At 37.2% G+C, this 15,471-nt stretch overlaps 2 protein-coding genes and 1 long non-coding RNA gene across 3 annotated transcripts in view; 1 reads left to right on the top strand and 2 right to left on the bottom strand.

The window, feature by feature from the left end:
* Positions 1 to 15,471, top strand: part of LOC124263458 (phospholipid-transporting ATPase ABCA3-like) — a 71,869-nt gene that overhangs the window by 16,896 nt on the left and 39,502 nt on the right. The window contains 1 exon segment of the mRNA XM_046698104.1: positions 13,935 to 14,327. Coding sequence (XP_046554060.1) covers positions 13,985 to 14,327 — 343 coding nt within the window. The 5' untranslated portion in view covers positions 13,935 to 13,984.
* Positions 5,051 to 6,808, bottom strand: LOC124263462. Its single transcript, XM_046698112.1, has 4 exons — positions 6,617 to 6,808; positions 6,136 to 6,307; positions 5,717 to 5,865; positions 5,051 to 5,573 (listed from the first exon to the last, which is right to left on the bottom strand). The coding sequence occupies exons 1-4, from the start codon at positions 6,774 to 6,776 to the stop codon at positions 5,401 to 5,403; spliced, it is 654 nt and encodes a 217-aa protein (XP_046554068.1). The 5' UTR covers positions 6,777 to 6,808; the 3' UTR covers positions 5,051 to 5,400.
* LOC124263463 lies at positions 7,257 to 7,686 on the bottom strand. The gene is made up of 3 exons (XR_006894850.1): positions 7,664 to 7,686; positions 7,398 to 7,465; positions 7,257 to 7,275 (listed from the first exon to the last, which is right to left on the bottom strand). It is a non-coding gene; the product is annotated as an uncharacterized LOC124263463 (long non-coding RNA).

Here is a 15,471-nt window from a genome sequence, read left to right as displayed (position 1 = left end):
CATGCTGTGTCTATTTTGCCTGAATCATGCATTCTGTGTCCATTTTGCCTGAATCATGCATTCTGTGTCCATTTTGCCTGAATAATGCATTCTGTGTCCATATAGCCTGAATCATGCATTCAGTGTCCATTTTGCCTGAATCATGCATTCAGTGTCCATTTTGCCTGAATCATGCATTCAGTGTCCATTTTGCCTGAATCATGCATTCAGTATCCATTTAGCCTGAATCATGCATTCAGTGTCCATTTTGCCTGAATCATGCATTCAGTGTCCATTTCATCACAATCATGCATTCAGTGTCCATTTACCCTGAATCATGCATTCTGTGTCCATATAGCCTGAATCATGCATTCAGTGTCCATTTTGCCTGAATCATGCATTCAGTATCCATTTAGCCTAAATCAGGCATTCAGTGTCCATTTACCCTGAAACTGTAAGAATACCACAGTTAAGCAGTTATCCACATTGTTGTGGCAGAATATAAACTTAGAGAACAGTCTGTTTATGACATGAGCGAGTCAGATTGTGACTTCTGCTGTTACTCCCAGTACCATTGTGCAGCATGTGGATGTTTATGCTGTTCCCTCTACCACTGTTCTTCCACCCTTGTGCCCCCTTCCTTATAGACTTATAAGATGTGCTTTTGTCCAGTGATGGGTATAAAAATAACAAGATACAGATATAATTGGGTACAGGGTATTCATTTGTAATATTTAGGATTACACTTTCTCAGTTAAGTACAGATTCTAGTACTTTGTGTGGTTGTGTACCATCCGGGATTCGAACCCACACCCTCAGAGTCAGGCACCTAATCACCAGCACACAAAGTCAGCCACATATCCCGCTCAGCCACTGTGGCTTCCATCTGATGTTACATTTGACGTTTTCTAAATGGCATTGTGTATTCACAGGGTGTTCATTGTCGTGTACGGTATTGACATTCCCGTCTTTTCATGTGTGGAATTTGACATGACATAGTATCTTAAATGATTTGTTTGAGATATGAAATTTTGGTTGGTATGGTCCTTCTGTAGCAAAGAACGAACAAAATGTACCTTACATGTTAATGGGTACATAGGGCTAGAGCTAGGTCAATCTAGATGACCTGCTATGTGTACTCTGATCATGACTAAGTTAGTTATGAGTTGAACATATGGGAACCACCCAGTGTTCCAGTCAGACATGATAACACGTTGATACTTGCTGCGTCACTGTTGTTGTGACAATGAAGTTGGTTTCAACATCCATTTAGATCTGACACAGATGTCAATTTATTATAACTCATTAAATTATATTAATCAATTTTTTGTAGTTTTTCATGACAGATATTAGGTTCATTAATGTAATAGTTTGGAAATTCTAAAATTATTATGTTCTGACTGACAAATTCATTAAACCCTACTTTTATTAACATTAACACTTTCACTGAAACAGTGACTCTACTACAGAAGTATAGAATGTATATATTATTCACTACTTTCTAAAAGTATTTTATCTGGTAAGTTTGTATGACTACATCCTAACAGATATTCGGTTGATTTATGGGATTCCGACAGCACCTTGAATCGTAATAGTTTGGTATTGTTATTAAGTCACTATGTAAAATTATTGTTCTGACTGACAAATTCTATTGTCACCTTACTTTTATTAACATGAACGCTTACACTGAAACAGTGACTCTACCACAAAAGAATAGAATTATAAAGTAGGCAATACTCTTCTTAAAAAGTCTTTTTTTTTCTGGTAAAGTTAATATGACAGGGTTGCCCACCTTTCCTAGCAGCCAGGATCCTCTGATCAGAAGTTAAAACTTCAGATTTTGACCAATCACCAATGATCATGAACGTTTGTTGGTCAATGTTATGCCATTATCATGATTATTCATGTTTTCAACAAAGTGGTAAAATGCCTTGACATGCATAAATAAGTGATTCTTGAACAGTCTTGAACCCATGTAACTTTCACCCAGAACCTCCTAGCATCATGGAGACAAGTGTTGATTCTGGTGTTTGTGTCAATGTACATGTGTGTATTGCAACAAGAGATGCCAGTATCAGAGATGCCAATCCATACGATTTTAATATATTTCGTTAGAAAAAAAACCAAACCAAAATATGCGACTACGATAGCAGTAGAAATATATGAAGTTTTCAAAACAATAAATTAAATCAAAATATCATATAGCATAATAAATTTCAACCACGTTATTCAGTATCAAGCTATATGTGGATACTTATTATTATTATTATTAAAGGGCAAGTGTACACGAAAAAATCATTTTGTTTCTTACATGAATCAAAATTCAGTTTTAGAATTATTACTTATTCATTTTTGGATATATGCACTCATCTTTTTCATATTAATAGTTTGAACCTGAAAATACGTGTGAAAATGGTGCGCCGTTATGAAGCATTCGATTTCAGAGCCAAACAGGCCTGAGTTACCCCTTAGATATGGCGTAATTGGTGCCACTCTAACTGGTAGCTTGTCTTAATCTGACGTGAAAGACATCCAGTACCAGTTTACTGTCACAAACAACATGGCCTCGGATTCGATGCTGTCTGACTGCGAAGAATTTTCACTGAATCAAGAAAACGTCCAACCATATTCCTTTGAACCGACAAGGGCTAATTTCCCTGACTTCAAAGTAAAGGCGAGATACGATCAAGTGCATGATGTGGAACCTAGTGAAGACCTTTTGTCTTCAAACATTGTGTCGTCAAGCGCCAGAGTCCGATTCATCGAGACCACCGTGGTAAGATCATAATATTACTTCTATCTAAATAATGTACATTTCAAAATATAAACTTATTTGTAGTGATGCTTGCTATGCCTGATAACCAGCACTCTTCGTTTGCTTTTCGCCTGGTCCATCCCGTCACAGTGTCAGTGTCATCAAATATGCTTGTCCAAACAATAATTGAAGATAACACTTACATCTAACTTCACAGGGAGTTTTCACTAGATTGTAGTATTATTGTCGTTTTCCTTGAGTAAAGTTCGCTTTATCTTCCCCAAACACGTACGTAGTTCTGATGGTTTCGTTTCCCAACGCAGTCATTACCGTGGGCACGTAATACCCGGAAATATGTTTACAACGTTGACAAATCAGACAAATAAATACTCTTGTATTATGTGAACACCATGTCTGATTATAAAGAATGGCTAGAATGCACTTTACCGGGCGCAGCCCTCGCTGCTCCCTTTACGATCCTTAGGGTTAGGGTTAGGCACCCTTTACGATCCTTAGGGTTTAGGGTTAGGCACCCTTTACTATCCTTGGGGTTAGGCACCCTTTACGATCCTTAGGGTTAGGCACCCTTTACGATCCTTAGGGTTAGGGGTAGGGGTTAGGGTTAGGGAACCCCAGCAGTGCTAATTAGTCTGAAAAAGTGCGCCCGGTAAAGTGCAGTACTCCCTAAAGAATATGCATTGTATATGTTGCTTTGTGTTTGCAATGTGTTTTCATAATTTGGTGGTTACATTAATTTCTGTGAAATCGGGTGTGTGAAACCGCAGCACATCGATTTTCCGGTTTACCGTGTTTTCTAACCAAAACCAGGATCAAAGAACGACAGTGAACGAACTTTAGTTTACAGATAATGTATATTTTTTCCATATCTACTATCACTCGATTAAAAAACAAGTTGCTACATCCAGTATACGTTATCGACATCTTATCTGAGTAACACGAAAATAGGGGACACTGCACTGACAGTGACATGTTTTGTTTGTAAACCGGTACATTCATTGATCAATGGTTATAAGTTTTTCTGACCTTTGACTGTTAATGAGAAAATTGTAGTAGCTCTTGGAAACTGTTGAAAAAGTTCTTCATTCAAATATGTTATGATATGATATGAAACACACACACACACACATACAATAAATATAAATGCAAATATGAATTTATGCTGCAGGAAAAAAACGTCTTTTTCATGAGTATACAAGTCAATTGATTTTTCAAAGTAAAATTACTACTCATTCGATAATGTTACAGGTGCACTTGTGGTCACTGCGTTCACATGCAGTCTGAAGTAGAGGAGCTATGTTGTCAGGATGTTGCTCCAATCAGGGAAAAGCTTGATACATCAAATCACAACTGCATTACTTCTCACCCTGGCCTCCATGACGTATCACTGAGCAAGTATAGTATGGAGGCATACTACAATGAATTCATTGACAGCAGTGGCCCCATAGGTGATGATGAACCAATACACAAGTAATATACCGAAATATGCTTATAATTTCTAAAATTATTATTTGCATTACTAAAACAAGATACAGACCATGTATTTGTAGATGAATTTGAAAAGAGCAATATTTTTCCATTTCCATAATATTGTATATCCAGAGAAATGATACAAGAAAAGTAGTACCTCATAAGCCTTATACAGGTAAATCATGCTATGCTTTTGTTACTGGAGCCTTCATTTAACTGTTTTAGTGTATTAATAATTTGAGGCGCCCCATTTATTTCTCATAATAGGTTCTAACTCATGGGAAATGTGAATATCCTGAAGACAGATTACTGAGCAATTCCTTTCCGCCAGATGTTCATAATTTCTTTCCGTTTCTGTTTTTCGCAATGCCCCTACAGTTAACAGAGGCTATTTTAATATTACTACTCATTAAAATCATGTAATTGGTACATAGTTAAATGGATGTAAGTTGAGATGAGATGACCTGATATGCTGGATTTTGCAATATAAGAAAAAAAACAGGAAAGTAAACAAGTGTATAAAAGCAACACTTGCTACCAGATTGGTGTACCAAACCATCTGAGGATGTGTAGTACTGGATGAAAATATGCCCTACACAATAGACCTAGTTGGAAGATCAACCCTACACAATAATCACAGGCCCTCGTGTCTTTACGAGGATTAAAGATGTTAAAAACATAAAACATTTGAGGTGACCCGACTTGAAATGCTTCACAGTACAATATAATTTGACCTGTTGTTAATGTAATGAATGAAGTTATTGATGAACTTTATCCCTCTTGTCATCTACCATATTTTCTTCCTCCAAAGTGACACCACCTTCTCATCAGACATGACACTATCAAACAGACACATTCTTGAAATACACAAAAACCTCCCCACTAACTAGAACCATAAACCCCATACTCTTTATCCAAATGGATGTAGTATTTCTCGAAATTTTAAAAAAGTTCAGCATGTTGAAATGGAGACAATGTATGTGTACTTAAAATCATATTCATATTTTTCAGAATCTATCGACATCTGGCCTACAGAAGATTTACATACTGGATTTGGCAGAAATTGGGAAAAAATCATCGCAAGGTGATTCCTTCTTGTGTTGTCCATGTTATACGTGCAACATTTCCATCAGATGTATATACTGGATTTCTTTATTCTCACTAGAATAAATATTGTTTTAATGGAAACGTGTTTTATGGTTTCTGACAACGATTTGTTTTTCCCGTTTCTTTCCGTGAGTTTCAGTCATGCAGGGTGGCTGATGTTCATTTAGGGAGTTGTCAGCAAGGGCACAACTTGGAAATTCTGTTCGAATGTCGGACACCTCCTGTAACAGCTCGCCAATATATTCTGAAAAAGTAAATACCAAATATACATTACCGCTACATGTCGTCATTGTCATAAAAGAAAAAGTCCATCATTAAGCATTATGTCTGTGTATAATAGGAAAGGTTGAACAATGTCATGAAAGTTGCATATCACTAATATCATACCATATGTTGGATTTGTTTTGAGAGGTTTAGCAGTAGCCTCCCAGTTTCTGCTCTTAGGATATGAGACACTCCATTTCTCTTCTCCTGTTTTGGTGTGTGCTTTCAGTCGTGTTCCATTCTCATTGAAGTGGAGGGCAGACATCAACAACCTGTTACAATATTATTATTGTTAAAACAGTAATTTCACCACTGACTGTTTTATATGATGGCATACACAAAATATAACTGTAGTTAACAATAAAAGAAATTCAAAATTCTGATTGCAGGACCGAGACCATGGTATGCTCTATTATTGTCTCTGAGTGGGTTACTAAAATAAGTAAATCCTATCAAAAATGTGAGGCAAACTGGTTATGGCTAATTGTTATCCAGTGAAAAAACAAATGAACAGTTTTCTTTGATAGTAAGTTGGTACATACCTTGCCTTCATACCATTGTAATGATAATGGTAGAACTTTGGAGCGAAGTGACATATGACACTATGAAATCCTTCAAGGTATGATGTCTGCCCATGAGGTGACAGTTTGGCTACATCTTTCAGGAGATATCTGGACTTTAAGATGCTTTCTATCTCCTTGTGAGCTCGTGTTCCTGAAGAATAAATTCATGTTTTAATATATTTTTATAAAATGAATGCCATTTTGTCTTCATTATCAGTGATGAACATGTCTAATCACAGAGCAATATTTGATTTTGTGAGTGGTCAGTTGTACTCAGGGGAGCTGACTGAGTGGGCGAGATCAAGAAAATGGAAAGATGGGTGTGGGTTTGTAACAAACCAATGATGATGCTTAGTGTGATAATCATTACAATTTTACAAAAACTTCAAGTTTGAATGTCAGGCTGCATATGAAAATGTAATATCATACATTATGAAGTTGCTTGGTTAATTTTACATACCAGCAGGTATCCAAATTCTATCTTGAATTTCTCCATGCATACAAGATGGAAAGGTTTCACTGTGACCACTATGTATGTTAGCTAAGTGGTTGCCAATCGACAACCACTTAGCCAGCACCTCCTCAGCATTGCCATGGCTGGTGGCAGCACACCAGTACATATGATTGGAAATGGAGTGTGCCCACAGGCTGATTATTTCAGGCCTTTCTTCTTGCTTACTTTTGAAGTTTCTTGTAAATACCTGAAAACATCAAATGCGGCTGGTACAATGGATCATCACTTGTTAGAAAAAAGTTATTGAAGTAAACTTACCTCGGAGTGTGTTTGTTAAGGTTAAGGTGATTTAATATATTTGTCGAATAATATTTAATTTATATTCCACTTTCTGAAAAGCATTTTCATGCCATAACTGTGTCAATGACACTAAATATTAAGTCTAATCACGATATGATGGGTCTTAAAAACTATTCACCTTTAGCAACATGCCATACATCAAACCAATGTTTAATGCCACCTTTCTCCCTCTTTATATAAGCTTTTACTTGAATGTGTCGGTCTGTTATTATGTCTGAAACATTTACTCTGGCATTCTCAAGATGTGCAAGGCCCCTTTTCAATCCTTCAAGTTCCATGGCATTCGAATTGGCCACTTCATTTGACTGAAACAGAGCAATGTAAATTAAGTCATTAAGTCATCAGAAAGTATTACTGTACACAACTGAGCATGTTCACTCTTATGCTGTGCATGTCATTTTATGTTATGACAGGATTGTATTCTTACCTGCACCAACTGGATGTCCAAAACTTGATGTGTGTCCACATCGATCAATGTATAGCTTCCATACTTAGCTGTAATACATAAACACATACATACTATATACAATTGACACAACTTTTCTTCCAAGACATGCTTATGTTAAATATATCAAATACAGTGAAACATTTCTATTTCATAATGGTTTTCAGCCAATTCTTCTTACTATTCCCAGTTACACATGAAATTTATAAGCCAAATAACTTATTGAAGCCAAACTAGTGTGGACATACCTGTATGTCCAGGTGAGCAACACCGTGCATCCCCTGCCAGACGTACAGATTTCTCTTTCCTATCAGCTAATAGCTGAGTTTGGTGTTTTGACCACACCCTTGAAATAGCTGGGACTATGTAGCTTCTCTGGAGTTTATGAAATGTTGACATGCTTATATTGTACATGTTCATAGTTGAATAGCTCCTTAGAGCCTTTGCTGGGCAAAGACTACTAAAGAAAACAGCACAAGCTATGGCTAAATTGCCAAGTGGCAATTGTTTGTGTATTGGCTGACTATTCCAGAAGTATGCATGCTCTTGGTGTCTGAGGCACTGTACCTGCACTGTCACCAGACTACCACAGATATGATACATTTTGGCTCTGCATGAATAAAAGCAGAATTTGCAAAACATGAAAAGTGACAGCAAATTGGATTCAAACACCAGGAACTTTGTTTCTTCCATATGGTTGTTCAGGGACCTGAAATGTGAATTAACAACTGTCAAAATCACATAGAAAATTGTACATGTTACATCAGTGCGATCCACAATTATTACACGTTATATGGCAGATATGACATAAATTGGGAATTGGCACATTTAATACATACTCTGGCTGGGATTGAGATTCTTGAACTTGATCTGACTTGAATGTGGATTGTAATCTTCATCAGTGTCATTTCCATCATCAGTTGTGTCAGGCATATTGTTCTTGCTGTCAGCATCACCTGGTGCCTGGGTAACAATGTGACCAATTTGCATAAATAGTATTAGGGCTGTAAGTGCATACACTAATGCTCAGTTACTACCAGATATTTACATCAAAATCAATTCTGTTACAATATCACTAAAACATAACATAATGTACATGTTTCAATACAGAACAATATTTACTGGATGTAGATTTTGAATGAGTAGTTATTGTAAACATGTTATTGTTACCTCATATTGTGTATGCACGGTCGCATGTATCTGGTGTACACTGGACAGCAATTGTGCACCAAGATGTGTTCATGCTCTTCTGGGTACCAGTCGACATCAAGGAGGGTGTCACACACTGACAGGACTTACTCCGACACTACACATTTGGAAGATACAATACAAACATTCAAAATTGTAAAAAAATATGCAATATAATTTACATTAATTAAAATTTGTCAGTAAGTGTTGTCTTATTACCCTAACTTTTCTGTATTTTTTAAAAGCACGGGTCTATAAGGAAAGTCAGATTTAAATATTGTATTAATTAACATGCGCGAAATAACATACAGGTAATTTGTTCTTTATTTTATATCTTTATTAATGTTCTTACCGAAATGAGTTGGTTTGTGTCTGTTCCCACGTCAACTGTCTCAGTAGTAGAAGATGTACGTGAGTGGATGTTGACAGCTTCGTTTTCCTCCACACACTGACTGCCCTCCGGCATCGAGGGAACTGGTATTGGTAAACACTACCCCCAGTCGTGAATGAGAGCGGCTACAAATTTCAAAAGAAAAGCATTCGATGACGTTATTCACCCCAAAAATTCCACAAATGGTTCGATTCAAAATCACAAAACCAAGCACAATACTTTAGCTCAACGATCAGCTGATCACCGAGGATCGATGTCATTGAAACCAGGAAGTGAATGAGGCGCACATCTAATTAGCTACCAAACTATGAATAAATACTTCTTTATTTTATATATATAAACTACAGTCTTATAAACTAGGGTAGCATGTTTACATTATTTTGGTATTTACTTACTTACCAGAGTTCCCTCGACTTTACGTCGTTTGTTTACAAAAACTGACCAGTCGGGCTCTTGATGAGAGTGCTGTCCCTTGACCTCATTACCATACAAGGATGGAACCGCATCGAGGCGTAGTTGTTTCCGATCAGCTGACTGACTGAGAGTCGTCGATCGCATCACGCCGACAGCAAATATCGAAGTCTGCGACACACACCCGCGATTCACTAGTCGGGCCATTCCAGTCACTATCCTTCTTTTACAGAATTTTATCCATTCTTGTCTTCTCCGTGGTGATTTGGGGAAGCGGAAATAACTTACTTTGGTTTCATGTTTGTTTGCATTGTGGTTCATACAGCGAGGAACCGAACAGTGCACCATGTTCAATTCAATAGTATGCATCTGAGGCGCTGGAATCAAACACTTGTGCTTGCACTACGTTGAAGCGTTCCATACAACCTGATGACGTCATTTGTTTATAAATGTGGCACCAATTACGTCATTTCCAAGGGACATAAGCCATGGTGTTTTTACTATTGAAATGGAACACTTGGTAAATGTGTAAAATAAAAATCGTTTTCCTACAAAAAATATATAGTTAATTTTATAATTTTACTGTTTTTGTCTTTAAAAGTACCAAGTAAATAATTTTCATATTAAAAAAGAGCAAGAAAAATAGGTTCATTTTCGTGTACACTTGCCCTTTAAATGTTAATAACAAGTTCTTTGAATATCTATATATTGTTTATTAAATATGAAAATTCTTTTGAAAAGTTAATACTAATTTTGGCCCCCAAATACTAATTTTTGCATCAGTTTTTGGCCAAAATACCAATTGGACTAAATGAGGGTTGGCATCTCTGCAGTATTATCATGTATCAAGTAACTTATCGTTTGTTATTTTGTTATACTGTGTTAAAATATGTTTGTTTCCAGTATCCCACCCTGACATTTATCTGATATCCTTCAATAATTTGATCTGTTACATGACTTTTGCCTTTGAATTGCTTTACCACAAGTTTGTCATGTCTTTTAAATTTTTTTTGGTAATTGAAAGATATCTTGCTAGTTTAAATACTTCTCAGTGACTTAAGAAAACAGTCAAATGATGGTATGATCTTGATGTAGATGATGTCGACAACAAGGATAATGGTGATGTCGATGTAGGTGATGATGGTGACATACATGATGGTGAATTGTGGTGATATGGATGAACGTAATGATGATGTGGCTAAGGATAATGGTGATGTTAATGTAGGTGATGATGGTGACGTAGATGACGATGATGAATTGTGGTGATATGGATGAACGTAATGATGATGTGGCTAAGGATAATGGTGATGTTAATGTAGGTGATGATGGTGACATACATGATGATGAATTGTGGTGATATGGATGAACGTAATGATGATGTGGCTAAGGATAATGGTGATGTTGATGTAGGTGATGATGGTGACGTAGATGATGATGAATTGTGGTGATATGGATGAACGTAATGATGATGTGGCTAAGGATAATGGTGATGTTAATGAAGGTGATGATCGTGACGTAGATGATGATGAATTGTGGTGATATGGATGAAAGTAATGATGATGTGGCTAAGGATAATGGTGATGTTAATGTAGGTGATGATGGTGACATACATGATGATGAATTGTGGTGATATGGATGAAAGTAATGATGATGTGGCTAAGGATAATGGTGATGTTAATGTAGGTGATGATGGTGACATACATGATGATGAATTGTGGTGATGGATGAGATGATGGATATTGTGGTTAATATGGATGATCGCATGAATGATGATGATGGCTAAGGATAATGATGTTGTAATAAGGATAATGGTGATGTTAATGTAGGTGATGATGGTGATGATGATGAATTGTGGTGATATGGATGAACGTAATGATGATGTGGCTAAGGATAATGGTGATGTTAATGTAGGTGATGATGGTGACATACATGATGATGAATTGTGGTGATATGGATGAACGTAATGATGATGTGGCTAAGGATAATGGTGATGTTAATGTAGGTGATGATGGTGACATACATGATGATGAATTGTGTGGTGATATGGATGAACGTAATGATGATGTGGCTAAGGATAATGGTGATGTTGATGTAGGTGATGATGGTGGCGTATGATGATGATGAATTGTGGTGATATGGATGAACGTAATGATGATGTGGCTAAGGATAATGGTGATGTTAATGTAGGTGATGATGGTGACATACATGATGATGATGATTGTGGTGATATGGATGAGCGTAATGATGATGTGGCTAAGGATAATGGTGATGTTAATGTAGGTGATGATGGTGACATACATGATGATGAATTGTGGTGATATGGATGAGCGTAATGATGATGTGGCTAAGGATAATGGTGATGTTAATGTAGGTGATGATGGTGACGATGATGATGATGAATTGTGGTGATATGGATGAACGTAATGATGATGTGGCTAAGGATAATGGTGATGTTGATGTAGGTGATGATGGTGACGTAGATGATGATGATGAATTGTGGTGATATGGATGAACGTAATGATGATGTGGCTAAGGATAATGGTGATGTTAATGTAGGTGATGATGGTGACATACATGATGATGAATTGTGGTGATATGGATGAACGTAATGATGATGTGGCTAAGGATAATGGTGATGTTAATGTAGGTGATGATGGTGACATACATGATGATGAATTGTGGTGATATGGATGAACGTAATGATGATGTGGCTAAGGATAATGGTGATGTTAATGTAGGTGATGATGGTGACATACATGATGATGAATTGTGGTGATATGGATGAACGTAATGATGATGTGGCTAAGGATAATGGTGATGTTAATGTAGGTGATGATGGTGACATACATGATGATGAATTGTGGTGATATGGATGAACGTAATGATGATGTGGCTAAGGATAATGGTGATGTTAATGTAGGTGATGATGGTGACATACATGATGATGATGAATTGTGGTGATATGGATGAACGTAATGATGATGTGGCTAAGGATAATGGTGATGTTAATGTAGGTGATGATGGTGACATACATGATGATGATGAATTGTGGTGATATGGATGAACGTAATGATGATGTGGCTAAGGATAATGGTGATGTTAATGTAGGTGATGATGGTGACATACATGATGATGAATTGTGGTGATATGGATGAACGTAATGATGATGTGGCTAAGGATAATGGTGATGTTAATGTAGATGGTGACGTACATGATGATGAATTGTGGTGATATGGATGAACGTAATGATGATGATGTGGCTAAGGATAATGGTGATGTTAATGTAGGTGATGATGTGACATACATGATGATGGATGATATGGATGAGCGTGATGTGGCTAAGGATAATGGTGATGTTATGAAGGTGATGATGGTGACACATGATGATGATGAATTGTGGTGATATGGATGAACGTAATGATGATGTGGCTAAGGATAATGGTGGATGTTAATGTAGGTGATGATGGTGACATGATGATGATGAATTGTGGTGATATGGATGAACGTAATGATGATGTGGCTAAGGATAATGGTGATGTTAATGTAGGTGATGATGGTGACATACATGATGATGATGAATTGTGTGATATGGATGAACGTAATGATGATGTGGCTAAGGATAATGGTGATGTTAATGTAGGTGATGATGATGTGACGTAGATGATGATGATGAATTGTGGTGATATGGATGAAGCGTAATGATGATGTGGCTAAGGATAATGGTGATGTTAATGTAGGTGATGATGGTGACATAGATGATGATGAATTGTGGTGATATGGATGAGCGTAATGATGATGTAGCTAAGGATAATGGTGATGTTAATGTAGGTGATGATGATGGTGGCGTAGATGATGATGATGAATTGTGGTGATATGGATGAGCAGCGTAATGATGATGTAGCTAAGGATAATGGTGATGTTAATGTAAGGTGATGATGGTGACGTAGATGATGATGATGAATTGTGGTGATATGGATGAAAGTAATGATGATGTGGCTAAGGATAATGGTGATGTTAATGTAGGTGATGATGGTGACATACATGATGATGAATTGTGGTGATATGGATGAACGTAATGATGATGTGGCTAAGGATAATGGTGATGTTAATGTAGGTGATGATGGTGACATACATGATGATGAATTGTGGTGATATGGATGAACGTAATGATGATGTGGCTAAAGATAATGGTGATGTTAATGTAGGTGATGATGGTGACGTAGATGATGATGGTGGTGTAGATAATGATGATGATGGTGACATACATGATGATGATGAATTGTGATGATATGGATGAAAGTAATGATGATAAGGCTAAGGATAATAGTGATGTCGATGTAGGTGATGATGATGACGTAGATGATGGTGGTGGTGTAGATAATGATGATGATGATGATGATGATGCAGATAAGGATAATGCTCATGCTCATGTTAATGTAGGTGATGATGGGATTGTGGTGATGTAGATGATAGTGATGATGATGATGATGATGATGATGATGATGATGATATATTTTCTTTTCTTTCAGAATGTAAGCAGTCATTAATGGTATTACCTCAAACAACATCATAACTGACAATGCCTGCCTCCGATACTTATGAGGTGAGACCTGAAGAGCACAAGCCCTCAGGGAAAGCATTACAGTTTCGGCTGTTGCTATGGAAGAATTACTTAATCCAAAAGCGATCTGTATTTCGAACTTTGCTGGAAATTGGACTTCCAACACTATTTGCTGTGATCCTGATTGGTATTCGACAAATAACAAATGGAACCCCTATCACGAATACCACGTCATGGCCGGTTTGTGAGTTTGAGCAATTGCCACCCCACAAAGTGCCATGGAGAATTGCATATAGTCCAAACAATCCCATCATGGAGAGAATTATGAAGTCTGTTGAACAGAGAATTGGAGTTCGTGCAGGTGGGTATTCTTTCCCTGGATTTGCAGTGAGTGGAGACAAATTTAACCTACACATTGCCAAATGACAGCAAATTACAATGCAAAAGAATTTGTGTATTGTAAATTTGTTATTTTTGTTGTAAATATGTAAGAAAACTCCTCCCTTGATCCTGGTTTTGCATGTTACCATGGTTACCTGGCTGAATTGTGCCCCAGGATAAATAATTCCATCTATTAGTTTGAGCAAACACTTATGGAGATAGTACACTTACCCATCAAATGAGTGAGTGAGTGAGTGTGTTTAGTTTACGCTGCACTCAGCAATATTCCAGCTATATAATCGAGTCTATACGAGACAATCCAGTGACCAACAGCATGAGCATCGACCTGCGCAATTGGGATATGATGACATGTGTCAACCAAGCCAGTGAGCCTGACCACCCGATCCCGTTAGTTGCCTCTTACGACAAGCATGGGTTACTGAAGGTTCATTCTAACCCGGTGTAGCAGGCCATTTCTTCCCCGGTCTAAACTTTCCCTACATTTTCCACTTTCCACAGGGAAGTTTTGTCCTAGGATATTCTTACCCCGGGGAAAGTTTGGGCTAGGCCAAAGTTTCCCCCCTGTTTAAACTGGGATATTTTGTTTCATTTTCTATGAAAAAAAGGGTGGGGGGAGATTCTGGCCTAGCTAGGCTACCTCTCCGCCACCCTTGGTCTTATATCAAAAGGGGGAGAACAAGTTATTACAAACATCTAACCAACAGTAGTTTTGACTTAAAAGTTGGTACACATTTTTGCCAAATAGTCCATTCTGGCCCCTGACTTGGGTGTGGTGATGTGAATGCATACGTTTGAACCGCATGCATCTCTAAATCCATCCTACTCCTGTCACCATTCGTATGAAGACACACTGCATTAGTTCTGCATCTGTCCAAATCATGCCACCATATGATGTAAACATTCAATCGCACATTTGATGGGTAAATAAGATTTAATATACACAGGTTGCTTGCTCTCTTATCATGCTGTTTATTATCTCATATTTGTTGTATATATGCATAAATGTAATGAAACATTATTCACATAAGCTTGTTTATTAATCCATAATCACTTTTGGTGAATTAAATATGATTCAGATATCCATGGGCCAACTATACCCCTTA

This window comes from Haliotis rubra, unplaced genomic scaffold (assembly GCF_003918875.1).
Source record: "Haliotis rubra isolate DU_JTF1 unplaced genomic scaffold, ASM391887v1 Scf884, whole genome shotgun sequence".
Classification (NCBI taxonomy): Eukaryota; Metazoa; Mollusca; class Gastropoda; order Lepetellida; family Haliotidae; genus Haliotis; species Haliotis rubra.
The sequence above is the reverse complement of the archived record's forward strand: the minus strand, read 5'-3'. Positions and strand labels throughout refer to the sequence as shown.

Coding starts and splice junctions, on each gene's coding strand:
- LOC124263462 (XM_046698112.1), bottom strand. CDS start 6,776: ATGTACTGGTGTGCTGCCACCAGCCATGGCAATGCTGAGGAGGTGCTG. Junction 6,308..6,616: donor TAGAATTTGGATACCTGCTG/GTATGTAAAATT, acceptor TTTATTCTTCAG/GAACACGAGCTCACAAGGAG. Junction 5,574..5,716: donor CAAAACAAATCCAACATATG/GTATGATATTAG, acceptor TTACTTTTTCAG/AATATATTGGCGAGCTGTTA.